Below are 27,792 nucleotides of genomic sequence, written 5' to 3' on the forward strand. Positions count from 1 at the left end.
AAAACGAAACATGTTTCTCGGCAAACATAAAAATGGAAAACTCACCCATGAAATGAAAACAGAAAACAGAAAACAGAAAACAGAAAAAAGGCGTTGCCAACAGAAGAAGATACATGTCCAAACTTTATTTTGGCAGCGAAAGCATTCGCGGGGAAGAATGGAAGCGGAGGAGTATTTCTCCAAAGACTTCGAGTGGGAAGACCTGAAGAGTGAGATTGAAAACGACCCGTCCTTCCAGTACCACCTTCTTCCCTTCGATCCGTCTTCTTCGTCGGCGATTCGCCCGCCGGAAGAAGAATCAAACGCCTGGAGGAAGTTCCATAGCCGTCACTACACCGGCAAGTTCTTCAAGGTTCCTACTTTTTTCCCACTTCCGTTTCTGGAATTGCCAATTCGCACATTTTGGTAGCCATTAGCATTCACAGAAGAAGAAGAAGCACCAAAGTTCACGGCTTTAGGTCAGATGAGTTTAGTGGCAATGACTGTGGAGTATCGGACCCTCCTCATATGGAAATTGCTGCGAAGTTTAGATTTTTTTGGTGGATGTTTCTGAAAATTTATGTGTTTGGTGATAGGAGAGGAGGTACTTGCTGAAGGAGTTTCCCGAACTTGTTTCCTGCGGAAAAGGTTCCCGGGTTTTGGAGGTAGGTTGTGGTAATGGAAGCACTGCTCTCCCGATATTGCGGTAATTTCCCAAGTTTTCCCTTTCCTTCTCAAAGCTTCACATGGTTCAGTTGCCCTGCTTGTTCAACAGCTTGAGCTGTCACTTCAGTTGAATGGTTTTCAGACAATAGTTTGCTTAGTTCCAGTCAATATGTTAGCTTCTGATCGATATATGTAAGCGGTCATAGGAGTTAACAAACAGCGAGTGCGATGGAGCCAAGTTCAGTCTAGGTGTTCAAAAACCACAGGGCGGAATTAGTTCAATAATGGAAGATGAATGACCTGTAAGAATTTGAGTCATTCGTGAAAGATCTCCTCATGATGGGATTCAATGCACTTCAGTCCAGTTTTTTGTTTCCCTGTTGGTCATAACATATGCTTCCTCTCGTGTTATTGATCCTAATTTACATTCGCTGGTGTTGTCTTCTGTAGTGGCAATGAGAATGTTACTCTATATGCATGCGATTGTAGCTCTGAGGCACTTGAATATGCGAGGGAGATGGTTGATGCCTCAAATGTGGCCTCATTCCAACACCGATTCCATCCTTTTGTTTTCGACTTTTCTCTAAGCAGTTTCCCTGACTGGTTATTTTGCAGTCCTTGTCGAAAGACATCTCTAGGCCAGTCCTTCCCTTCAGGTCTTTAACCATCCCCCTGTTGATCTCTCACTCCTACCACCGCTAATATAGGTTAACAAGATACAAGTTCTCATTTTTCTGTTTCAGATATTAAAGAGGCTGGTAGAACACTAACAGGGGTTCCTTCCAAAGAAACTAGCTGTTGCCTTGGTGGATTGGACTTTGTTACTCTGGTAGGCTTTCCGCTTACCTCATCAGCAAATTTGGTCCTGTTAGAGCAGCTAATTTGTAACTCAGTACTTATTCAGTTTCCTTTCTGGGACAAAATAAGGATCGGTGTACTTGAAAAGAGAGAATCGAATTTATTGGTTAATACTGGATGTTTAATATTGGTTCACGATTCATTGTGCAGATATTTACTTTATCCGCTATACCATTGCATATGATGCCATCAGCCCTTATGAAGTGCTTCTCTGTTCTAAAACCTGGTGGATTCCTTCTATTTAGGGACTATGGTAAGCGGCAGTTAATGTTTTTCCCATTTCTGAATAGGAAGTTTAGCTTTTCTCACCGAAGTTTGTGACCACAAATCTCAGGGCTATTTGATATGACTATGCTTCGATTCGAACTGGACAAGAGAGTGGGATTTTGTGAGTATATGCGCTCAGATGGGACCCGTTCGTACTTTTTCAGTTTGGAGACAGTCAGGGATCTTTTTGTCCGGGCAGGCTTCATCGAGGTATAAGTATCATCCCAATAGTAAATTCGTGGTGCGTTAGTTATTCTGATTTCTCCCTCTACGGGAAGAAGTTCAGAGAGAGCATAAAATGCTTTTACTGGCTTTTTCATCTTTACTAATGGCGAATGATCCAAATGTTTGCAGGTTGAGCTCGATTACTGCTGTATCAAGTCACTGAACCGCAAGAAGGGGAAGAGCATGCGTCGAGTTTGGGTCCATGGGAAGTTTCAGAAACCGCCCTTGTGACCTTAGCTTCAAGGAGGGGTACTCTGTTGTCTCTGGTCTTGCTCATGCAATTTTCTGGGAAGAAGGGTGGCTGAAGTTGAAGTGCACAGAGTTTCATGCCGGACAGGCTGAATGACTTTCAACAGTTTTGTTTGAAAGAGTAAGTGCTCCTCGATTATTGAGGATCCGGATCCCGGGGCCGAGGCTTTTTTCGAATTTGTATCGAAGTAGAAACGATCACCGAAAGAAGCTCTCATGATTCATGTAAACCTCACAACAGTCGAAAGGATCTCCCTGGTTTGTTTGTTATAGTAAATGGTGTTTTCTGAAGGATGTATTCGAAAAATATCCAACCCACGAAGTACCTGAATGTAATTATCCAGTAATTAACTTCCCACGCACGTTGCAAAAGTTGAAAGTGTAAGGGTATATTTGCAAAAAGGCATAAACCCTAAAAATCTCCATCTTCTCTCTATATAATCCCTGCGGCTAAAACCCTACTCCGCCATCTTCCAAGCCTCTCCTCCAGCGCTTCCGCCATTGAAGCTCCACCCCGAAGGTTCCTGATCGAGGTAATAACCTCTCAGCTTCTCTTTTTCTCACTTTTATTCTGCCCATTGTTTCTCTTGTCTTAAGGTTTCTGCGATCCGTCTCCATTTCATAGCTCTGTTCGATTGTAATCTCTGCTCTGCTCTTCCAAATCCTCCACGGGAAATGCACATATCGAAGGCTTTCAGGCGGTTTCAATCCGAAGTCTGGGAGCTCAAAACTTGTGCAAGATAAAAATCGTCACTTTGTTTCTTGAACTCCTCTTGATGAATCCACTTCTCTTGAGGATCTCGCAGAGGGTGATGAACATATCTAGATGATTCTAAAAGTTTCTGCTCATCGAACTTTTCGCGGTCAAGTTTCTACATTGTGCAGCTGCAGCATCGTTGTTGCTTCCTTTGATTTGTTGTTTTGTGCGGCGATTTGAATTCTCATTCATTTTAATGAAAAAATGTGGAAAATTTATTATGTCGTGGATTTTGAGTAGAAGCAATCTAGGGATTGCGAACCTCGATTGTACATGGGCCATGTTTTTGTTTGTGATAGAACTCATAGGCTGAATTTGCAAATGAATTGATTGATAACAGGAAAATGATTTTGTGTTTTCCAGTAGAATGGATCTCATTTCCAGGGCCATTTATTACATCGATTCTTCTCAGTCGAAAAAGTAGGATTTTGTTACTGTTATCTGAGATATCGGGGAAGGAGGACCAGAAGGAAACATGTTATGGTTGGAAAGTAAACCGTATTTGACGAATTAGAGAGGATGTGATTGCGAATAAATCCTTGTTCGTAAGTTCAAATGGTCTCTTGTTTGTGCAGGCAGGAGGCTTGAGAGGATGTCGAAGTCAAACCCGAAAGTCTTCTTTGACATACTGATCGGAAAGTCGAAGGCTGGCAGAGTGGTAATGGAGCTCTTTGCTGATGTAACCCCTAAAACTGCTGAAAACTTCCGAGCACTCTGCACCGGAGAAAAGGGGATCGGTCAGTCTGGGAAGCCCCTCCACTACAAGGGCTCGACATTCCACCGCATAATTCCCCAGTTCATGTGCCAGGGCGGAGACTTCACTCGAGGCAATGGAACGGGAGGAGAATCAATCTACGGGACGAAGTTTGCCGACGAGAACTTCAAGATGAAGCACACGGGGCCTGGAATTCTCTCGATGGCCAATGCAGGGCCCAACACAAATGGGTCCCAGTTCTTCATCTGTACGGAGAAGACCTCATGGCTCGACGGGAAGCATGTTGTGTTTGGGAAGGTCGTGGAAGGGTACAATGTGGTGAAGGAGATGGAGAAGGCAGGGTCGGATAGTGGGAGGACCAGGGAGACTGTTGTTATCGAAGATTCTGGGCAGCTATCGGAGAATTGATCGGCAGATATTACCGACTTTAGAAAATGCAGATTTTGTAATGAGTTATGGCAAACTACTGTAAACTATATGACCCTTTGGTTTCAAATAAAGCTAGAATTGGTTCGTCTTCCTGAAAGGTCACCTTATTATTTAGACCCGTGCGTCTTGAAGTAGAGAAGTCTGGTCAAACTAAACTTACCTTATTATTTAATCCAATGATTTTTTTTCAATGGATAAATTTTGGCACTTCGTCTTTTTTCCAATGTATTTTGATACAATTTCTGACGCAAATTGGAAAAATCCGGTAAACAAGAATCTGATTTTTAGCAAGGTACGGAATATATTGTCAAATATTCAGTGTGATTTTACAGTTGTATTTGGTTTTAGAGTAGAGTTTTTCAGTGTGATTTTACAGTTGTATTTAGTTTTAGAATAGAATTTTGATTTTAATTGATTTGTAATTATTATATTATTGAATTATAAAAAAAGTTTGAAAAAGTAATGAATAGTTAAGAGAAAATAATAATCATATTATTGAATTGTGAAAAAAATAATAATAAATAGTTAAGAGAATTTGACATTAAAAATTGAAGAAAAATATAAAAAAAATAATTATTGTGTTGTTAAATTGAAAATAAGTTGAGTTAAGTGAAGTATAGTTAAAAATTAATTGCAAAATCAAATAAAGCTCAATATTTAATATCGCTCAAGTCATGGATTATAGCTAATTAAAATGATATTTTGATCTGATCATTATAATAAATTTCAAAAAATCTACAGAATTGATATAATAACAGTCAATTTAAGAATTCCCCTAACTCAAAATGATATATTACAAAATTCGAGGATTAATCAATAGTTTTGAGTATCCAAAAAAAATTATAGTTATGAACGAAATTTTGAAATAATAGAACCTCCAAGCGCACCAATTAGGAGAATTTTTTAGTATTTTTTAGCAACACGCCTTTTCCATAATATGGACTCTCACTTGGGGTTGATAATAGTCCGTTTTATTTGAATATATAAAGAGAAAAAAAAAACAGAAAAAAACAAATCCAATGGTTCCAAAGTGTGCTTACGCAGACACTTACCTCATCAAACTCTGAGCTGTACAGAAAAATCCTACTTTTCATAATCAATATTCATGCAAATTTGGAAAATTTAAGGATATTTTTCGATGTAAATCTGATATTCAAAAATTTAGAATGTGTTTGGATTTAGAGTTGAGTTGAGTTGAGTTTTGATTTTAATTAGTTTGAAATGATTGCATGTTGAATTATGAGGACAAGTATGAAAAAGTAGTGAATAGTTGAGATAAAGCAATGATTGTGTTGTTGAATTATGAGAAAAAAATGTGAAAAAGTAATGAATAATTGTGATAAAGTAATGATTAAGTATTAATTGTGTTATTGAATTGAAGATAAGTTGAGTTGAGTTGAGTTGAATTAAAAAAATTTAAAATCCAAACACACCCTTAATTAAGTTCCGACTAATTCAATCGGGTTTGATCGGCTTATTAATATATAAAATTCTCATAATATAGATATTTTACATTGGCAAAATTTAAATTCGAAATTTTATTTAAACAGAATAAAAATTTTAAAAAAAATCTGTAAGGTTGATTTTCTAGACCTGCAACTTTGGTTTGATTGGATCTTCTCAGGACTCATCCCCTGGCACATCATTCGTGATTTAGCCCGATATATATCTTTTTATATATAATTAATTTTGTCCCATTTGCTAGACACAAGTAATATTTATATGAAACAAACTCAGTTTATCACGATATACATTATGATTCCATGATTTTATATATTACGGGAATTAATATTCGAATTCTCAAATTATGATTATGCATATCAATTTTCTCATTCTCACAATCACGATAGAAAGAAAGTGAATTACGCCGGATAAGAGGTCAATATGAGGTTTTCTATTCTCTTTATAGAGAAGAGAGTCGATAATTTATTATTAGCTCTTAATGAGTCACTAACCTTCAATGGGCTCACCACATGAAGAAATTATCAAATGCAAACCTAACCATATATCGATCCTCCTTGGATCGGAAGTGCTAGTAAAAAGACTCGCAAGCACTAACTGGATACAATCAGTAAATGACCAAATAAGGGCACTACAAGGCCCATAAAAATTCAACTTTTTTAGTATATTATATAAACTTTGAATCATGTGAACCCGAAAAAAAATATGTATCTCTTTTGAATTTCTCAACTGTGAGTCTGTGACTGATTATATTGCATAAATTATGACCGCTAGCTCTAAAAGACGCGGACTTGGACTTCTTCTCTGATGGCAACAAACTTAGTTTGCCCATTTAGTGAATAAAAGCTCGCAAAATTTTGAAGTAATTATTTCCGTCTACTCTAAAAGTTAATAATGTAGATATCGTATGATTTATTATTTATTATCCATTACTCATCTTCACGCGCGTCCCGTTTCAAATATGAGCCTGATCTCATATGAACCTTTTTTTGTTTATGATTACAACCATTTATTTTAAAAGATTTATCTTATCATATCGTTTTTTTTTTGGTAGAAACAAGAGGGGAAAAGTTGGAAAACGCCTAAAAGTATACAAAGTAAAAACAATTAAGCAAATACAAACTACAAAGTCGTCAAAAAGGCGACATTATTAATTCAATTGAAATGTATTTAATTGAATATAATAAGCTCATGAGGATAATAAGTGCTTATGGAAGCATATACGTGCATTATGATGGTCAATCGTCATAGTTCAGATGTACACGTAAGAGATGATGAGACAAAAAACTATGAAATTTATATAGGAAACAATTTTTACTAGAGCGAGTTTTTATGATTATAATTAGTAATCGTCCGAGCCCAACTGATAATAGATGTAGGGTTCTGACCACATCTAGTAAGATGATATTCAATCAACTCAAACATTCTTTGTATAATGTAATTTCATCGTGACATGATTTATGCACTAAACACAAGAATTCAATATCCACAGACCACGTTAACAATACAACCGAGTACGTGCAATATTATTATGTGCAGCGTAAAACATGCACGTAAGTGCAAAATCATCATTGAACTAACTAATTATTCATCGATAATGAGGAGAGGCTGACGTAAAAACAGGCCGAGGGGCTGACCCTGCGCCGCCATGCGCCCGAGTCATTTGACTCACGTGCGTTTAGTCCTTCATTAATGTGGGACCCACCCAGCACACCTTTTGGCTTTTCAGCGGCCACAGCAGCACCAATGACAGTCGTAGATCCGCACGAAATTTCAATCAGTCAGTCAGACCAATTTCTTGTTCTTTGAATAAATTATTTTTTAATATAAAGTTGTATTTTTTTTTGAATAAAAATACGTTTGGTTTTAGAGTTGAGTTGAGTTGAGTTCTGGTTTTAATTAATTTGTAATAATTGTATTTTTTTAATTATAAGAAAAAAATGTAAAAAAGTAATGAATAATTGAGAGAAAGTAATGATTAAGTAATAATTGTGTTATTGAATTGTGAAAAAGTAATGAATAGTTGAGTAAATTTAATATTAAAAATTGAATTGAATGGTTAAAAAAATTTTAAAAAAGAGAAAAAAGTAATAATTGTGTTGTTGAATTAAAGATAAGTGGAGTTGAGTTAAAAAAAGTTTTGAAATCAAACACACCCTAACATATTTCTTTTCCGCCTCTTTTTTGCTTGGATATTTCTTTTCCACCTGCCATCTGAGCCTATAAATATTCATACACCTGATGAGGCCAATTTCAGGCTAATTAATTATTCTTCAAGAAGAAAGAAGAACTCAGCGACAGCACAGATATATATATATATATATCTACGAAATGAATTCTTACTATTCTTCTTTCAATTCATCCGATTTCTTTTCAATCAACCAATACCATCCCTTCACCGGAAACCACCCTATAACTTCGACTCCGGGTCCTCTCAGACCCAACTACAAGTTTGAAGTAAGCGGGAACAGTGTGCATAAGGAAGAAGTTTATTACCGTGGTGTGAGGAAGCGTCCTTGGGGAAAGTACGCAGCGGAGATCCGGGACTCCACAAGGAACGGAGCAAGGGTCTGGCTCGGGACCTTCAACACGGGCGAGGAGGCTGCCCTGGCTTATGATCAGGCTGCATTTGCAGTGAGGGGGTCGGCGGCGGTGCTCAACTTCCCGGCGGAGGTGGTGCAAAGGTCGCTGGTGGCTGAGGACATGAGGAGTGTCGGGATCGAAGGAGGGACATGGGAAGGGCATTCACCGGTTCTTGCGTTGAAGAAGAAGCACTACATGAAGAGGAAAGCGGAGAGCCGGAAGAGGAGGGAGAGCGAGTCGAGGTTGAAGGCGGCAAAGGTAAAGAAAAATGTGGTGGTCTTGGAGGACTTGGGAGCGGCTTTCCTGGAGGAGATCCTTCGTATATCGGAGAACCCGAATCCCTGGTGAAACGTAAAATACATCAGCACTCGCCTCCCCTGAGAACTCGCCAATTCTTGCGGACTCAACTTCAACCAAAATGGCCGGCATTGGCATAAATGTCATTTCATTGATCTATATTCAGTTGTGTCTTGGACTCTATTTTACGACAAAAAGAAAGATCACTATACGAATAATCCACTTGAGTAAAATCAAATCCATGCTTAAAAATTGTCGAGGCAGAATAAGCAACAAACTGTTCGTGGTAAATTATTAGATATTTTCGACATTTCACACAATCATGTCGTGACTAATTCACGGGTTTAATCACGATGCATGCACTAAATAGTACCATTTTCTGGTTATTTGGTGCACATCCTGATCATCATCCACAGCACTGTGTGGTCTGAGAGCCCACGCTGCAGTGGCTGGGCCCTCTTCTTCTTTTTTATGGCCCATTAAGGATGGGCTGGTAGACCCAAACTGGGCCACATAACAATGGGCTTTTACAGTGTATAATTGTTTATCTTTTACTGTGTATAACTGTTTATCAATTGATCCAATTCTAATAACTTTTAAAAGGGACTGCTCAAGTAAGGAATAATTTTGACATGACTCTTCACTATAACAACTATTTCGAAAATTTATCGTCTTATTACTAATCTATCTAGACACGTGATATAGAACGACCGCACAAATTTTCGCTTATCGCTTCTCGGGTGCGAACAATTTTGATCAGGGATGTGTTTACAGTGAATTGTAAAAGAAAATTCAATATTTTTTTTATATGATTCAATTTAAAGTCGTAAATTATACAGTTTTCTGAGTATTGTTTTTGAATAGACTATTACAAGATAAAGTAATATATATTATATTAAAAATATGTTAGTTGAAACCATCCATTTTAAGGATGAATTGAGATGTGATCTTGGGCTTCTATCGCACAATCTAGATGGGTTGTGGAGTACTCTCTGGAACATTCAAAAGAGGAAAATGTGGTCTCAACCAAACCTGGCTCCATATTTTCTATTTAAAATTAATATAATATTATATGATGAATAATTTCCTCATCACATACTTAGTAAACAATCATATATATTCCAAATAAGGGAAAAAAAATGTCAAACATATGATTAATAAAACAAAAGAAAAAGGAAATGCACAAGGTGCCACATCAACCTTTAAAAAGTTATATTATATTTTTCGACCTATTTTAAAATAAGCAAATTTTATCCAAGATTACTTTACCGATCACCTTGAAAAATAATATATTCTTAACTTATTAATTTCATAATAATTTATAAAATAACTAAAAAATGGAAATTTATAGGGAGAAAGAGCAGCAACACGAGAAAATACAAATCAATGGAATTAGAAAAGCATACATCAATGGAGATACCATGTGTTGCTCCCCGTTGAGCCAAAAAAAAAAGAAAAAAGAAACATATGTTGCTCCCCTTCCTCATTCCTTCTTCCTCGACATCAATGAAGCCTCTTAAAACCCTTCCTCTTCCGTGGCAATCCACCACTACCTTGATCTAACGGTCTTTCCCTAGTGTTTGTAATTTAAAAAAAAAATTGGAACATTTTATTTCATTTTTATCTGAAATTGAAAACTAATCATAAATTAATTTTCAGTTGGAACAAAATGGCTGGAAAAGTAGCCGAACTTTGCTCTCTTTTTTTTTTTAAATAAGTCGGGAAGTATGGTGTAACTTTTTAAATGTTGAAGTCCGAAGAGTACTTTACCACCAAGGTTATACTTTCGAGGCCAAAATGCATTTTACTCTTAAAAAAGAGAGTTTATTTCTAGTATTTTCTCGATTTGTTACAAATTTAGTGTATCTCGACCACTCATACACTTTCACCTAGTTCAATATTCAAATTTGCTCATGCTCTTACGTGATTTCAAGCGAGTAGTAAATAAGATCAAAACGCCTCATCCTTTCCATTTATGTCCCGAACCCATATATACTCTTTCAAACTACAATGAAAGATGCTCATAGCTCATTACTATTATTTTTAGAATCATTTTTATCAGTCAAAATTAATCGCTTTAAACTGTACATTATACATCATTATAGTATCTCCTTTTTAACTTGGGAGTTATGCATGAATTACAAGACCAAAATAGCATATCCTTATTGGATTGGGGTTTAAAACGATTCGGGTATCTCGAGGCAAATGTGAAGAATGTGGCAAATTAAATTATCCATGTGGTTTTTCCGAATCGAAAATTTCCAATTCTTTCTTTTTTGGTTTTCTATTTTGAAATTTAAAATAATTTAACCGCCTAACAGAAATTGAACCCCCCCCCCAAAAAAAAAAAAAAAAAAACTGTCCATGATCCATTACAAACCCCATCCCTCCCCCACATCTTCTCTCTCTCCCCTCCTCTGAATTTTCTACTTTCGCCATTTCTGCTCTCTCTCTCTCTCTCTCTACACAAAAGCTCCAAAATTTGCTATCGAACTCTCTCCGATCCTCAGACAGTATCGTTTGCCGCCTTCTTCCCTCGAACTTCCCTGCCCTCGCACTCTCTGAGCATGCACTGTTCTAGGGTTCCGATGAATCCTTAAGTTCCGCGGTGGATTCGTTGACTTTGTGGGTTCCGGATAAGGATGGAGCAATCGGTGTTGGACGGCATCATCAGTCGCCTATTGGAGGTCCGGAACCGTCCGGGCAAGCAGGTTCAGCTGTCGGAATCGGAGATCCGGCAGCTCTGCGTGGTCTCCAAGGAGATTTTCTTGCGGCAGCCCAATCTTTTGGAGCTCGAAGCTCCCCTTAAGATATGCGGTATAAATAGCTCAACGCTGCCTTTCCTCATCTCCTTAAACATATGTATGTGTGCGTGTATGTATTCCCTTTTGTAGATTAGTGTGAGCTGTGTAGGGGGGAACTTTCTAGGGTTAACATTAGAATCAAGCTCATGTTATAGTGCAAGGAATAACATATTGGGTTTTCAGCTCAGTTCCTGCTTTTTCTTAGTTTGGTTGGATTGCTAAACATTTTTAGACATTTCGGTTCATTTGGGACTGAGCTCTCTGCTGCTAAAAGCCGGAAGCTAGCTCTCTCCACTCTCGAGAGCCCGAGATAATGTTTCTGGTGTATGCCCAAAGTCTATGGGACAAATTGGCTATTCTTTCCTGCTCTGCCTTAGCACCGTGATGTTATTCTTGGCGAATAGGTCTAATTTTTGCATTGGTTGGTTTTTGAAGATGGACGAATCATGAAAGCAGATTCATATTCTTTCCTTTAAAAAGTGATTTAATTGCACCTCTGGTGGGATTTTGCCAAGACCTATTCTGTTTTTGTTCTGCACATTCTCGATCAATAAGATGACATTTCGTATGAGTCCGTATTCATTTGGGCTCTTTGAGCTGCGAGGGGTTATTTCTTATTGTACTTCTACCATTCATATCTGCTAGCTCATTTCAGGATCTGCGCTTTCATTTGCTATTGTTGAGTACTCTGCTTTGCTTGTTTTAGTTAGGCCCGTGCTTTATACTCATCAAAATCGCTTAATCTGATGTTCTCAAGTCAGTTATATGTCTTGTTCATGTCACACTCACACACATTGTGTTACTCGGAAAAAAAAAAAATTATTGTTCTGTCTGGGCAATAAGAAACCAGCATAGCAGGCATTTCAATTTTTTTCCTTGTTTTGACTGTTCTTCTTAAGACAATTCTAACAGATTGATGAATATATCGCTAAAATAACTCACCTTTCTCAACTTTCAGGTGACATTCATGGTCAATACTCTGATCTGTTGAGGCTTTTCGAATATGGTGGATTCCCTCCTAAGGCCAATTACTTATTTTTGGGGGATTATGTCGACCGAGGCAAACAGAGTCTGGAAACGATATGTCTACTCCTTGCATATAAAATAAAATACCCCGAGAACTTCTTTCTCTTGAGAGGGAACCATGAGTGTGCTTCCATAAATCGTATCTACGGATTTTACGACGAGTGTAAGAGGAGATTTAATGTGCGGTTATGGAAGACTTTCACTGATTGCTTTAACTGCCTCCCAGTGGCTGCCTTGATTGATGAGAAGATTCTATGCATGCATGGTGGTCTTTCTCCTGACCTACAAAAATTGGATCAAATTAGGAATATGCAACGTCCCACTGATGTGCCAGACACAGGATTGCTCTGCGATCTTCTATGGTCAGATCCTAGCAGGGCTGTACAAGGCTGGGGAATGAACGACAGAGGAGTTTCTTACACTTTTGGTGCGGATAAGGTGTCGGAGTTCCTTCAGAAGTTTGATTTGGATCTTATTTGCCGAGCCCATCAGGTTTTTCTTATGGCTTACTGGTTTGATGTATTATGTTATTTCCAGCAGAAGATTGCAAATTTGGGCCAGCTCTTTTCTTTTATTGAACTAGAGCTAAATAAGGATAGCTTATATATTCTACATCATTGGATCCATCGACCCATGCCTCATGGTTCTCAACCCTTTTGGCGTCAAGTTTGATTCTGATAATTATATATTTCAAATATACAGTAGTTGTAACTATATTTTATATCGAGGCATGCACATATATGCAATTAGGTTTTCTCTCTGAATATATGTACAAACATAACCATATATAGTAAGGTCAGGCAGAATCTGCAACTTTTGAGCATTATAATGACATGACTGAACTTCATTTAGAAAGGCCTCCAGGACTGAACTCCTTAACAATTTATTACTCATTAACTCTGATATTATTATCATAGCCAGGGGCTATATTAGAACTTGAACATTGTGGATTTTTGGCATTCAGTCGAAGATAATGGTTTTTTCTTTTAAGGCTATAATTTTTTTTTCTTTTTTGGGGCTTGTACTAATTTTCTTCTCGTTTTTCAGGTTGTCGAGGATGGATATGAGTTCTTTGCTAATAGGCAGTTAGTGACGATATTTTCAGCGCCTAATTACTGTGGGGAGTTTGATAATGCTGGTGCAATGATGAGTGTGGATGAAACCCTAATGTGCTCCTTCCAAATTCTAAAGCCGGCAGATAAGAAGCCAAAGTATAACTCTGGGGACACAAGTACTGCAAACCTTGGAAATCCTTCAAGTGGAGTTAAGGTAAATACAAGTATTTTCCTTTACTGAAATGATCTAATTTGATGTTTTAGATTCACTATGATGAACAAAAAGGAGAGCAGTTGCTAACATTCCACAGTTTAGCACCTTTCAAGTACTGGTTTTGTTTAATGAGTAGATAGATTGCATGCTTATTATACCCTGCTTCTAGCAATGCTCACGGTACTCACTTATTGTGGAGATTTTGGTAATACTGGTGCAATCATGAGTGTGGATGAAACCCTGATGTGTTCCTTCCAAATTCTAAAGCCTGCAGATAAGAAGCCAAAGTACAACTTTGGTGACATGAGTACTGCCAAGTCCGGGAGTCCTTCAACAGGAGTTATGGTAAATACAAGCGTTCTTTAAATAAATGATTTAATTTAATGCGTTAGATTCATTGCGAGGACCAAATAAAAGAAGTCAAAAGGGTTCCTAGCTTTGTACAGTTCTCTTAATCCTTTTGAAGTACATGTGTCATTTATTTTTTGAGAAGATAGATGGCGAGCTTATTACGCTGCTTCTAAAAGGTAAGCATTCGCAACTAGGAATCCGTTCTTTTATATTTTTTTCTTTTTAATGATAAATATGTAAATTTCATTTAGATGATCACCGAGAAGTTGCAAGTTATAGTCCATACAGATAATGCAACAAATATTGGGAGTGTCATATATTTACCCTTTTTTCTGCAGCTTGGTGCATCTGTGGTGATTTTGTTTTTGCATCATCAATTTAAGTTATTTAACAATCCCCGTGCTACACAACTTTAATCCAACTTCATACCACCCGTTAAGTTCCTGTATTTAGACTTGTTACCTGAGTCATCTGTACAATAGGTGGGATGCCAACTTAGAAGTGTTGGACTGTCATATCTGCCCTATAGATTGATTAGGGATAGGATGAGCTGGTGATACTCATATTCATGCTTTATTTGTTGAGATCTGCTGACTGCTGGGAAATAGTTTTAAGAAAGAAACTCTGAAGCTGTCATTGTTGTTGTTGTTGGATGCATTGCAACTTCTAGAAATTCTACATCATCTTTCTTATAAAATATGGTCGTCCTCCAAGTCTGGGTAGATGAAGATGCATGCTAGAGCTTGTCTGTATTCATTCATTTGTTCTTTGCAGTCTCTCATCGGTGCAAAATTTTGAGAAGTAGCATGGAAGAGAGACTCGGCATCAAGTATCCCAGGGTGGCACGCAGAAGGAAGGACAAGTTAAAAACTTCTCAAAGAGGGAGGCCGAGGTGATTTTTAGATTTCCCGCCGGATTAAAAAGAATGCAGGAAATTGTAAAAGAAAATATTTGGGGGTGAAAAATGATTCGGAAACTTATGAAAGAAGAAGAGATTGTCTGCCTTCATATAATGCCTCGGATTTAAGTGTATAGAAGGCTGTTAACTCCTCCATTTGCTGCATGTACACTAAAACTGCTCGGTTAGCTGGTAATTATCAGATTGTTGCTGTACATGTCCATTGTACAGTCCCTTTTCCGTGTGAGACTGCAGTGAGAACTCGAATTTCTTGTGGTTGCACAGGGGTTAGCTTAGGGATTGGTCGCAGAAATGGAGAAGCTTTGTTCGTGTTCTCTTCTGTGAAGCGTCAATTTGATTGTTTCTTGGCTGTGGAACCTTTGAGCATGTTGTGAGCATCCTGGCGTAGACAGGCTAGACTCTGACTGCTTTTCTTATTCTACTATATCCGCTTAGCACAAAGAATTAGCGCAAAGAACAGAAAGATCCGAGGGATGCCACATAAGATGGGGACCATCCTATATGACAATATATTGAGTACCTGGTCCATCACTTACCATCGTAACTGTGCCTCTCCTTGGTTTTTTCTGTTTGTGTGAAATCTTTTGTTGCTGCTAGCTCTATTGCGATTCGGATGGAATGGTTCGAGCCAGGATGATGTTTATATTATTGCGGATTTGATTCTTTTCATTGCTCAATCATTAAACGATTTCACATGGCGCTTCAGGATAAAGGCTAATTCAAGCAACCTATTGACGAGATATTTGAATGAGTAAAAACTTGGATTTTCAGACCCGAAGAGTTGCTGTTTTGGCGTGACTGGAATCCGCGCGAGCCAAATCGATATTTGCTACGAGAAAGGAGATGGTGATGGAAGCCCTCGATCTGAGCCAAAATTATAAAATGCTCGTCTTCTGTTTATGAACCGATTGTCATTAGCGATACTTCTTTTCCGAAGCTCAGGTGGGTCCCCCGGGGGAACCTCGTATACTACTAATCAAGTGGTAATGTAATTGTTGTTAGCAAGTGATTGGGCTAATTAATTATTGCGCCACCTCCGATCAAGACCCGCCCAGATTCTGGAAATTATTATTCGAGGATAATTCAGACCAAATAATTGTATCTTACCTACATAATTAAAGAATAAATAAGTAAATATTTTTGGATGAATCAATCAATAAACAAATTGAAAGGAAGAACCTTTTTTTAATATGTTAATTTAAATATGAGTATATTGGCATGAATCTACACCGGACATGAAGCCAAGTACAAGCAGGATTAAATTTTATGCTGTCCGGATTCCTTATATGTTACAGAGATTCCATGCGGACCTGTTCCCCTTAATTCTAGATCCATTAATAATTTAACACCCATAATTATCCAATTTTTTATCAATATTTTAAATTAATTACATCCTAATTTTTCTGACATACAGACTGACTGACCTCTCTCTCTCTCTTTTAAATTTTCGAATAATTCATTGATAGGGCCACTTGGGTCATCTACATGGAGTCCGTGCTCTTATCTTCGCGATAAAGCACTCAAATAAAGTTCTAATCAAGCCACATAAGAGTTCTATCCATTTAATTTCACATTATTTTTCTCTCAATTTAATAATAAAATTATTTTTTAAAAATTTTATAATAAATTTTTACACATATTTTTTTAATTATTATTACACTTGATTTTTTAATATTAAATTCTTCTAACTATTAATTACTTTTTTTTTATTTTCTCCTTCAATTTAATATTAAATTTATTCACATATTTTTTTATCATTATTACAATTAATTTTTAATAATAAATTATTCCTATTATTTTTGTTTTCATCCCATAAAGTTAAGTAAAATTATACTCTTACTTTATTATCAAACGCTAAGTAAAGTTCTAATCAAGCGGGAGTGGTTATGGCGTGGAGTGCATAAGGCAGGCAATTCGGCCTTTGTCTCTTTCATCATCTCCTTTTTTTAATTATTTTTTGTAATTATTTCCTGACAGACATTAATGAATTGCATTAATAATAGTTGATGGTGGTCTTCGATTACTTCGCTTTAGGGGAAAAATAAATAAATATATACAGATACTTATACCCCAAGCCCAAATGGATGACAAAAAATAATAATAATAAAGTCCTACCAAATTATCCTCTGTATTGTTAATTTTACAATTATTTATAGTTACTTTTATTAAATGCGAATATTAAGAATATGATTAAAATAAATATTGTTTAGGAGAATTAAATATGTTTTTCCAACCAAAATTATTTGCTTTTTTTCTACCCAACAAAGAAACTTGACTTTTTTAATTTGTACAATTCGTGATCGTTCACATATTCGTGTCACTGTAGTTGTTCCCATTCGTCCTTATACTCTATATATGATCAACGAGAGTTGTGATCGCTCGTCTTGATACAGTATTTGGACGATCTATTCTAACAAGTCATGGAACTGCATACGTTATCGATCTCGTATCACTTTGATTATATTTATGTGCAAGGAGTTTGCATTGTGTATGGAAACAAGAAGTAGTTCACTCATTCATCCCGTTTGTTATTGAAAGCGACCCTACATGATGAGCCCTTTCGGCCCCAACTGTCTGAGTAGATTACGTTCCAGAAGGAACTTAAAATCAAGTAGTCTAGCAGAGTGATATTTAAAAAAAAAAAAACCATTCTCATCCTTAAAAAAAAAAAAAAAAAAAAAGAGAAAGGACAAGACAAGACCCTCCTGTCTTTTTTTCTTCCAACTTCTTTTTCCACTTTTCCACTTTTGCACTCATTCCCTTTCACATATTTATTACTTTGATATGCTTTTGGCATACCGTACACACTTTCAGTACCAGCCTAGAGACTTCTCAGATTCCCTCGATGGCAAATTTTCCTTTTCTTTTTCTTTTTGGTAGTAATGAAATATACATTTTCGTTATATTCCGTCATTCTCAGCTCCTACAAATTATGCGCATCAGTAATAAAAATACATACAACTAAACGAAAATGAAGTCATCCATCGAAACAATTAATACTTCTTTGTATTGATCACAGAAATACGATTGCTAATAACTAATTAAACACTAGCTCGAAGAGAAGTCTAACATGCAAATCGTTTACATGATTAGATACTAGACCTAGATAACGTACAACACATTGTGAAATGGACTTTATCTTTTTAAAAAATAAAATCTGTGATATAGACTTTATCTTATTGTTCATATTATGCAGAACTAATCCGATCAACATTGGATATGGGTGATCCCGTGGCGTAATTGTCAACAAGAAATTATAATTTGCCCGTTAACCATGACGATATTACATAATAGCTTAACATTGTATTTGGTAATGAAATTAAATATGATTTAGTTTAATTTGAGGAGATAAAGATAAATATAGTTGAAAAAAAGTATATAAGAGAATTTTAAAAAATAAAATAAAAAAGTAATGATTATGTCGTTGAATTGAGAAAAAAATATTGAAATTGAGTAAAAAAAATATTAAATAATTGAGAGAATTTAATATTAAAATTAATTGTAATAATGTATAATAAAAAAATAAAAGAGAATTCGAAAAAAAAATAAAAATGTAATGATTATTTTGTTGAATTTAATGGAAGTAAAATTATATTTAATTTTATAAGTAAATATATAAATGTATTACACTGACCGCGACGATGCATTTGCAGTCGATTGTCGCTATGCTGCTAATCTAGACAGCATATATTTATTTGATACCCATTCTTTCCGGAGACTGCTTGCTTGGAGAAGTAACTAGAAACTTCAACTTAGCTAAAATATCATAAATAGGTTTACTTATTTAAAAAATAAATATTAACTTAATTTAACTTTTTCGTTAAAATCGTTATTTTTTATTTTTTCTTTAAATTATTTCTCGTACTTTTTCTTATTTATTATTACAAATTTTTTAATACTGAATTCTCGTACTATTCAACATTTTTCTCCAATTTTAATAATTTTTTCTCAATTCAACAATACAATTATTACTTTTTATCTTTTTTTTAAATTCTCTAACGTACTTTTTTTAATTATTTTTATTTTTATATCTTCAAATTAAACTATATCAAATTAAATCAAACTTAACTTCTTTATCAAAATGCTAAGTATCTATCTAATTTTTTAAAAAATATCAATGTATAATTTTTTTTGCTACGTACGGAACTGATAAATTAATTGTAGACTTTAATCATCAACAGATCACAGGGCTCACATGGTAGGGCCCCATGATTTATTGTGCTGGCACATGCGGGGAGGGTAGCCCCCGCAATATCAGGCCTCCATTATTATTTCAAAAATAAATAATATATATGTAATAACTTTCAGCTTAACTATCGGAATTAGTAATAAATATATATAACTAATAAATTGTCTTTATAAAAGATGGCATAGTGATAGCACTGTAGCACGCGCTTGTATCTGATAATCAAGAGATTTTAGACTGGATACTTTTTGTGAGACCTTTTGTGTCCGTTATTAAGATTTTTATTTTATTATATTAAAATCGGGTGTCTTTTTTGCAATTGAAAAAAGAAATAGATTGAGTTTGATATTTCACCTTATAATAAAGTGGCAATAAAATAAAAATATAGGCTTGGAAATTTGATATTTGGTAAAAGTAAAGGAATGCAGCAGATAGCTTATCATTCAATGGGGCAGACAGATTCGCGTTTTCCAAGTTTTGCATTGAATTTCTCCTTGAAATTTTCGACGAAAAAAAATTGAAGGAAAAAAAAAGAGGGAAACAAAAAAGGGGTCAAAGGATGGAAGGAAGGAATCGATAGCTTTTCCACGGTTGGAATTTGAACAGGAATTCGGCATATCATGTGATAACCTATCAATGTCTGCTCAATGTTTCACACCTTTAGATTCCCGTCCCCTCTCCCTGGCCCGCCCTCCCTTATACGGTCATATATCCCCGCCCTTCCCACTTGATCCGTTGTTGCACTGATCAGAAGCTTTATGTTTAAATTCCTCTTTAGTAAATTATGAAATATCACAAATTTATTACATAAATTAATTATCGATCAAACCTCGGCTTATCGTGATCATAAAGTGTTCCTAGTGGATTGAAACTCTTACGCCATAATACACTAGGACATGTACTGAAGTCTATTGCAGTGATAACATAATTTATTAATTGTATCATATCCTATGATCAATTTCTTTATATGATTTCAAAATTAAAATTTTACTCAACTCCGCTCTACTCTGATATTCCATCAATTCAATAATATAATCATTAATTTTTTAATCTTTTTTTTGAAATTTAATAATAAATTTGCTCATATGTTTTTTTCTTAACTATTATTACGACTAATTTTTTAATATCAAGTTCTCTCATACATTTTCTCAATAATTATTACGATTAATTTTTTAATAATAAATTCTCTTCAATTATTTTGTTTCCATTTGAAGGAGTAAAATAAAGTTATACTGCGAAACCAAACGTCCACTTATTATTATATTCCTTAAGTTGTGCCGAGAAATATTGATCCATGACTCAAACCCCAATAGGCAAAATAGCACTATGACTTTGCTTTGATCGTGGAGATGAACTTTTGTCTTGAGATGGGTTGAATTTTATTCATATGGAAAAGCATATGCCTTTACGACTCACAAATATGACTCTTATTAGACCTCTTATTTGCACAATCGCCGTGGTCTTGGATTCTTTCCCACAGCACTCTTCTTCCTCCTACCTCACATGCCGTTTGGCGAACCTTTCCGTAAAATAAGGCTAACCATAATTCTTTATCGGATCATATGTGATACGACGATTGCGCATATTAAAATGCTCATATGACGTATTGTGGGACCACAGTCGGTTCCGACTATCTTCATTCTCCTACCATATTATTATGGTGGGTCTTATTTTATATCTTAATTTTCATGCTCTGTGTTTCCATGGAAAACTTGGTCAGCTAGTTCAATATGACAAAAGCATATTCTCTCCATCCGCAATAGCTCATCGTTAACTTCGGGATATTTTTCTCATCCAAATATTTATTTATAAGGATAAATTACACTGGTAATCTAAAAGGTTTTACAAATATTTCAATATGTTACAAATTTTTTTTTTACTATTTAATGGTATAAAATATTTCAAAATTGTTTAGTATAGTACAAACCGTCATCATTGTCGCCATTAAACCAATGTTTACGGTGCAAAATCAATTTTTGTAGGACATTATATGATGGTGCAAAATGTTTTGAAGTTGTAACTTAATAGTACAAAATATTTTACGTAAGTTACATGATGGTGTAAAATGTATAGAGGACGACTTGACGACGTCAATGGCGAGATAACGATTTGTACTATACTGAAACAACTTTGAAACATTGTGTACCATCAAGTAGCAAAAAAAAAAACATTTTATATCATATTGAAATTTTTTATAAAATTTTTTGGACCATCAGTAGAATTTATCCTATTTATAAACATATAAATCTGTCTAAATCAATTCTAAATTGTTCAATACGCTTGTGTACGTCAACAACACGAAAAAAGTAGCTTGAAACTCAAAATAGACATATGCTTAATTAGTTGATAAGAGTGTAAAAGTCATAGGTGACGGATCGCATTCAGAGACGGAACGAATGAGATAGAGAAGAGATTAGCATTTCAAATATAAAAAACATATAAACTTATTAATTCACAAGACATGTCTCTGTACTAAGTTTGTGGCAATACCTCACAACAGAGCATATTCTCTACGATCTTCCATGGAAGGGACTCAGAGCAAAAGTCAAAGTAAGCCAAGCCGGTTCCATTTCCATGGCAAAGACCAAAACAGTAAGCAAATTCTTCTTCTTCCTCGACAAAAGCTTTCTCACTTCCTCCATAACCGAAAAAAAAAAAAAAAAAACAGATGAGGCGGGGAAAGTCAACATCTCCTATTCGGAAAAACATCACCAAAAAAAAAAAAAAAAGATCCTTTTAGTCCTCTGCTTGTCTCTCTGTACTTAGGGGGTTCCGAGATCGTCCTGCTGAACCCGATCTATCAGGTCATATCGAACTCGCCGGAACATCGCGCGCGCCCTTTATTCCGAGCCGAAACTGCTGCTGGGATTTACAGTGGTGGTTGGTAGTTAGCCTCACTTGATCTGTTGCTCGGTTAATCAGTCGGACAGTGAGCTTGTCTCTCCTCCATTTAGGATCCATGGGTGCCCTGCATTTTGACATAGAACCATAAATCCCATCAGAATCTAACAAAATGAATGACGCGAATCGACTTCGATTTCGATTTGCTTCCTAATCAAATTTAACAATACGCAGGATCTCAATTTGATTCGGAAATTAAAACAGTCGGGATGGGAATGAGCTACTCACTTAATGCCTGCTCTGCTGATATCCGCCTCGAGGCGTCCCGGCAGACCATCTTCCTGATCAGATCCTTAGCCGGCGCCGAGACCGACCGGAAGAGCTTCGGCGGGAACCTCAGGTTCCCCCTCGCCACCGCCTCGAAGATCTCCTTCGCCGATTCCCCGTAGAACGGCGGGATCCCACCGGAGAGCATGATGTAGAGGATGACGCCGCAGCTCCACACGTCCACCTTCTCCCCGTACTCCTTCCCCATCAGGACCTCTGGGGCCACATAGTATGGCGTCCCGACCACACCCGACGCCGAGCCTCCCCCGAGCCACACGGCGGATCCGAAGTCCCCGAGCTTGAGGGCGGCCCCGTGGGCGTCGAAGAACACGTTCTCGGGCTTGATGTCGCGGTGTGCCACCCGAAGGCGGTGGCAGTGTGCCACGGCGAGGAGGAGCTGCTCGACCAGGGCTGCCGCCTCGGGCTCGGGGAGCGCCCGGCCAGCCAGGGCGATGCGATCATATAAGGTATGCGGCCCGCAGAGCTCCATGACGATGGCAAGCGAGCCGTCGGAGGAGCCGGGTGACGAGTCGAAGGCGTCGAGGATCGATACAATGTTCGGGTGAGGCGACAGGAGGGTCATGATCTGGGGCTCATTCTCGAGGCACTCGCGGTCCGTCGGGTCCTCAAGGAGGCTCTTTTCGATGACCTTGGCCGCGAAGAAGCCGCCCTTTTCGGGGGAGAAGCACCGGATTATCGTCCCGAACCGTCCCCGACCGATCTCCTCAAACAGCTGGTAGTTGTTCCTCAATGCCTCGCACATAATTCTTCCTTCCTTCCTTCCTTCCTTCCTTCCTTCTTCTTCCTCCTGAAAGGGCTGTGTTTTTGTGGGTTTTACAGTTTGTTTTAAGGGGCCAACGAAGGTTAAGGTTTTATTTATATAGAAGCGGGCCGACAGATACAGAGAGACAGGGGGGGCTCACAAATTACAGTTCGAATCAAAGTTGAGGGGGCGAGGAATATTCGGTCTACCCGGTGGACCGTCAAGATTCACCACTCTCCCCGAGAGACGGACGGCTGCGATCGCATGACCGGCTGCCACGGAGTCAAAGGCTGTCTCCTCTCCTATACCATACGTAGGATTTCGGAGTATACGGTAATGGAGTAAATACGTATGCGATGACAGCAAGAATTTTTGGCTATTTCTCTGTCTGACAGATGAATCTGCTCTTTCCAGCCAGGCCTTCGTTAGATTTGATGTGTCCACACCAAATAATTAAAATAAAATTATATTGGAGCCAAAAATTAAAATAAAATTATAGATCAAAATATAATCTTTGGTGATGGTCGATCGATCTTACGTAAATGTACAGTTATGATAATTTCCTTTTTCCATGAAACTGTTCCCAAAATTTGAATCCGAAGGAAATCACAATTATCGCGATATATGATTTTTTTTATTTTTTTTTCTCGGTAGTAGCAATATATGATTATTTTTCTTTCAAATTTTGATTTCCTCCATTATGTTTGACAAATCTTTTTCTTTTTTTGGTAAATGGAATTTTTTTATTTTATTTTCTGAAATGGACTGTTTAATTAAGAACTTACTTTTAGAATCGAGACAAATATGTGGCATTTAATTTCAGGAATAGACATGCTAATCAATTATGATATTATATAAAAACTGCAGAATAATACGACTAAGTGCTCGAACTTCTTGATTCACAAATAAATATTATATTTTCTTTCAAAATAAAATTTTTTACCCATTCATGAATCGATAAATGAATTTTTTTCCATAAAAGTCAAATAAATTAAATTGTCTGCAACCTAATTTGAATTAATTTAATAAATTTTAAAGTGCTCCAAATTAATTCTCAATGAATCTAAGACAAGTTTGAATATTGACTAGTTTAATTCAAAAAGTCAATTCGATCATTTAATCTAAAAAATATTCGGTTTTAATGTCCTTTCTAAAGTTTACTACTGTAAATTAGATATAATCAATATTTATAGAATCGATATTTTTTGGATGACTAATTGTAATTTTTTTGGGTCAAAATACATGACTACATGGTAAGTACTCAGACAAACATCTTCCATCGAAGTCGTTTCTTGCGAGGATCCATTCGAACCAAATATATGAAATGCTAACTCATGCACTTAATATAATGAAACAAGAAGCCTAATAGTTAATAAAAAACACGAATAATTTCAACATGAAAATCAAACTTAAAAACTTCTTAGTTATTGAACGAGAGCATACACCACTCTTTCTCATATTATTTAATTACTGAATAAAAAAAAATCGTCATTCTTCTTTTGGTATACCTCATGCATTCTCATTCATTCACTTGAATGCAAGTTAGGCTAAATATATCATACTAGGAAGGAGCGTGAGCTACACCATAGGTCTCCAAAGCTCTTCTTGTCAATAATTAATATTTTCATACGATCGAAGTATGAGAACATATATTATTAGTAATATTGGAAAGCATATTGACAAATTAATATAGCGCGTGACTCATTTTAAAACTAATTGAACGCTCTAATTTCAAAATTATTTCAATTTTGTGAACATACCTGAACGCAGATGAAAAATAAATGAGAAATTTAATTAATGATATTATAAGATACGTATGAAATGTAAATGCTTATATGAAAATTTTAAAATAATGATTAAATAGTTTTTACATGAAAGGGAGAGAAAAAGTGAGGAATGTATTTGAATAAAAAGTGCAAGATTATAAAGGAAAAGGTACAACAAAGTAAAGATTATCGTAAGTTATAGAAATTAAAAGAAAATTGTAATAAAGCGGACATTTATAGGGGAAGATCCACAAAGTCACATGACTCCTTAAAGTTAAGATGGATCAATATTAATGTATAACATGAAGGTAAAATATATTTTTGAAGTATTAGGTTGTTAAAAATCTATCTAAATAATTTTTATTTGTTGGTTATCCTTTATATTATATAGCATGTTTAAAACGGTAAACAGAGAGTTCGAACAATTAAAATGAATAAATCTAGCTAAAAGAAGAGGGAAAGAAGAGAATAAAGGAAATTATGTGCCTGTATTTCTTTTAACCTTATCATATAGTAGTGCTAGTACAATCTTACAATTCTTCTAGTCGAAAATATATTTGTCTATATTAAGTATAATATTTATATGTGTTCATATTAAGTACAATACTTTTATATTTATGTCTGTCACTTCTTAAATCACAATACTATACTATAATGTTCTTGCTAAGCACCTATATTGTCCTATAAATACAAAATGTAATCTACAAACAAAATTCATTTCGGCACTATTAGTTAAAATATATAAGTATATAAATAAATATAATAAAACTAACTCATTTTATGCGTACCAAAAGAAGAATTAACTCATTTTATTATATCATATATATTAATTTAAAATTGAATAGTTGAGATTATTAGTTATGATTTATGACGTAATTTTAAATATATATAGAGTGATTTAATAATAGTAATTTTTTACATATATAAAAAGGAAAGATTGAAGAAAAAATTGAGAGATTGATTAGAACCAGAGACATCACAAAGGAGAAATATTTTAACACTTTTATAGCACTCGCATCATTGTTATTTCTCTACAAATTTATAGTGAAAAAAAGGTTGCGTATGGTACCATTTTGAAAAACTGCATGTGCATTTCAAAATTATACTCTACTCCACTTTGTAGGATGTGAGTTTAAGACACGTTAATTTTTTAAATTTTTTGGGGGATGTAAAGAGATTGTAAATGAGAAAAACGAAGAAAATAAAAAGTTAGAATGGAAAAGAAAAAGGACACGTGTCCTAATGTAGGTTAACAACAGAACATAAACAATGGTTTTAGTTTATTTAATGATTCCGAAGGCTGCTACGGTTTTGAGTAGAGCCAGTAAATTCGAAGGCTCATATGTCGTATTCGCGCACTCGAATTTATCTGAAATTTGATAATATGTTCTCACACTTGGATCAGGTAAGATCATATATAACCTAATGCAGTAAACATGTGATGATAATTTGGTCAGTCTCAAAGTGAGAATACATTGCGATCACCATTATTATCTACTTAAATGTCATGGCTTGGATCATTCGTGCGTATATGCGGACGTAGGACATGGTCTTCTAGTTGTTGTCTGATTGTTGTTGGTCCTTACGATGGCACAGTCATTCCATACATTAAATAAATGTCTGTCTCATATATCCCAATAATTATAACTTATCGAAGACGAAGACACTCACACTGCACATATATAGCCATTTTGCTCGGTCCACATGATCTAAACCTTTGTACAGGGAACATGCCCATGTCTTGCTCTTAATAGTTTGTTGTGTTTTATAATGCGTAGATATTTCGCCTCTCGTCCTTTAAATAGGATACTTTTAAGATCACTTTTGTACACCGCAATTATGAAATAGTGAAAAGGAATGAAATGGATTTTATAATATGAAGTATAATTTCATCGAGAGAAAAATGATTTATTTTTAATTGAACTTGAATATGTTGAGGAATATAATTAAAAAGGATCAATTTATTTATCAAGACTTCATTCTATATATAATATATGAATTTCAAATAAAATATATCATATCATACTTAATTAAAAATCAATTGAAATGATGGAATAAAGGTATCGCTTAAATTTTTTAAAGGAAATATCATTTCATTAAAACTGTAAAAAAAAAATCTCATTTTAATGAAATATTATTCTTTTCAACTCATAAAAGAGATACTAAGAAGAAAAATGAAGGAAATGATGAAATATCAAGTCCATTCTATTCCTTTCGATTCGATTCTCCGTGTACTAAATGTAACCTAATAAATAAAATTACATGCATATAATATATGACATGGAAGACCCATTGCAGTGGACACTCACCAAAAAGCACCGGCGAGCAGATGTGAAGTCGTGCCTATCTCTTTGCACATTGGTCTTGAGACATGAAAAGCTATAGCGATATCCATGCGGCCGTCATAATCAATTAGTTGAAAGAATTAATGAAATTAGATGACGATGTTCCGTCTTACTATCTCCCTAATGAAATTAATTGCGTGGACGCTCTCTCCCATCAATCAGTTTGCCCTAATGCTCCGGTTGTTGCCACAAAATGATTGGGTTTTGGGTCCATTTAAGAAAATTAATTATGATAATTGGAATCTCAATCAGTCCCTCTGCTATAAGAAAAAGAAAAAGGATGAAAAGTTTCCTTTCGGATAAGGAATTGATGAATAATTGATATTGACAAAATGAAGAAATTATTGATGGAACACAACAAATACCTCATAGCTTACGTTATTTTCGAGATTCTGCCATGCCAGAGAAGCCAATTATCAGCTCCTTGGTACTTCTTAAATTGAAGACTCCAATTCCATGCTGTTCCATTTATTTAATTATCTGATAATTACCCAATAATAGATAGAACGCATGAATTGAAAAATCAAAGAAAACTATAATAAATTTTAGAAACTCGAGAAAGAGCTCTCTCTCATTCCTCTGACGTACGTAAGAACTGTTAATATTATACTAATAATTTGCTTGGAAGATAATACAATATTATACTAATAATAATTTCACTCTTATCATCATGAATATATATATATATATACTTTTATTATTATCGGAA

General features: G+C 35.6%; 5 protein-coding genes across 6 annotated transcripts; 4 read left to right on the top strand and 1 right to left on the bottom strand.

The window, feature by feature from the left end:
• The first annotated feature begins 93 nt into the window (after nt 1-93).
• On the top strand, nt 94-2,535 carry LOC116196725 (tRNA N(3)-methylcytidine methyltransferase METTL6). Of its 2 annotated transcripts, none has more exons than XM_031526594.1 (7): nt 94-352; nt 576-685; nt 1,096-1,301; nt 1,389-1,474; nt 1,654-1,756; nt 1,838-1,980; nt 2,125-2,535. In XM_031526594.1, the coding sequence occupies exons 1-7, from the start codon at nt 158-160 to the stop codon at nt 2,224-2,226; spliced, it is 945 nt and encodes a 314-aa protein (XP_031382454.1). In that variant the 5' UTR covers nt 94-157; the 3' UTR covers nt 2,227-2,535. The 2 variants fall into 2 exon arrangements, with proteins under 2 accessions (XP_031382454.1, XP_031382455.1); XM_031526595.1 differs by having other exon boundaries at nt 95-352; nt 1,261-1,301.
• Nucleotides 2,291-4,240, top strand: LOC116196726 (peptidyl-prolyl cis-trans isomerase CYP19-3-like). The gene is made up of 2 exons (XM_031526596.1): nt 2,291-2,777; nt 3,577-4,240. Exon 2 carries the CDS (start codon nt 3,594-3,596, stop codon nt 4,122-4,124), a length of 531 nt encoding a protein of 176 aa, XP_031382456.1. The 5' UTR covers nt 2,291-2,777; nt 3,577-3,593; the 3' UTR covers nt 4,125-4,240.
• A 3,638-nt stretch (nt 4,241-7,878) lies between these two features.
• On the top strand, nt 7,879-8,885 carry LOC116197399 (ethylene-response factor C3-like). The gene has a single exon (XM_031527543.1). The coding sequence runs from the start codon at nt 7,938-7,940 to the stop codon at nt 8,535-8,537; it is 600 nt and encodes a 199-aa protein (XP_031383403.1). The 5' UTR covers nt 7,879-7,937; the 3' UTR covers nt 8,538-8,885.
• Nucleotides 8,886-10,856: 1,971 nt separating this feature from the next.
• On the top strand, nt 10,857-15,197 carry LOC116195430 (serine/threonine-protein phosphatase PP1 isozyme 2-like). Its single transcript, XM_031524617.1, has 5 exons — nt 10,857-11,303; nt 12,249-12,808; nt 13,364-13,585; nt 13,853-13,930; nt 14,711-15,197. The coding sequence occupies exons 1-5, from the start codon at nt 11,129-11,131 to the stop codon at nt 14,732-14,734; spliced, it is 1,059 nt and encodes a 352-aa protein (XP_031380477.1). The 5' UTR covers nt 10,857-11,128; the 3' UTR covers nt 14,735-15,197.
• Nucleotides 15,198-21,438: 6,241 nt separating this feature from the next.
• LOC116195431 (phosphoenolpyruvate carboxylase kinase 2-like) lies at nt 21,439-23,064 on the bottom strand. Its single transcript, XM_031524618.1, has 2 exons — nt 22,171-23,064; nt 21,439-22,009 (listed from the first exon to the last, which is right to left on the bottom strand). The coding sequence occupies exons 1-2, from the start codon at nt 22,970-22,972 to the stop codon at nt 21,960-21,962; spliced, it is 852 nt and encodes a 283-aa protein (XP_031380478.1). The 5' UTR covers nt 22,973-23,064; the 3' UTR covers nt 21,439-21,959.
• Nucleotides 23,065-27,792: the final 4,728 nt, after the last annotated feature.

The sequence above is a fragment of the Punica granatum genome, chromosome 2 (genome assembly GCF_007655135.1).
Source record: "Punica granatum isolate Tunisia-2019 chromosome 2, ASM765513v2, whole genome shotgun sequence".
In the NCBI taxonomy this organism is placed as follows: domain Eukaryota; kingdom Viridiplantae; phylum Streptophyta; class Magnoliopsida; order Myrtales; family Lythraceae; genus Punica; species Punica granatum.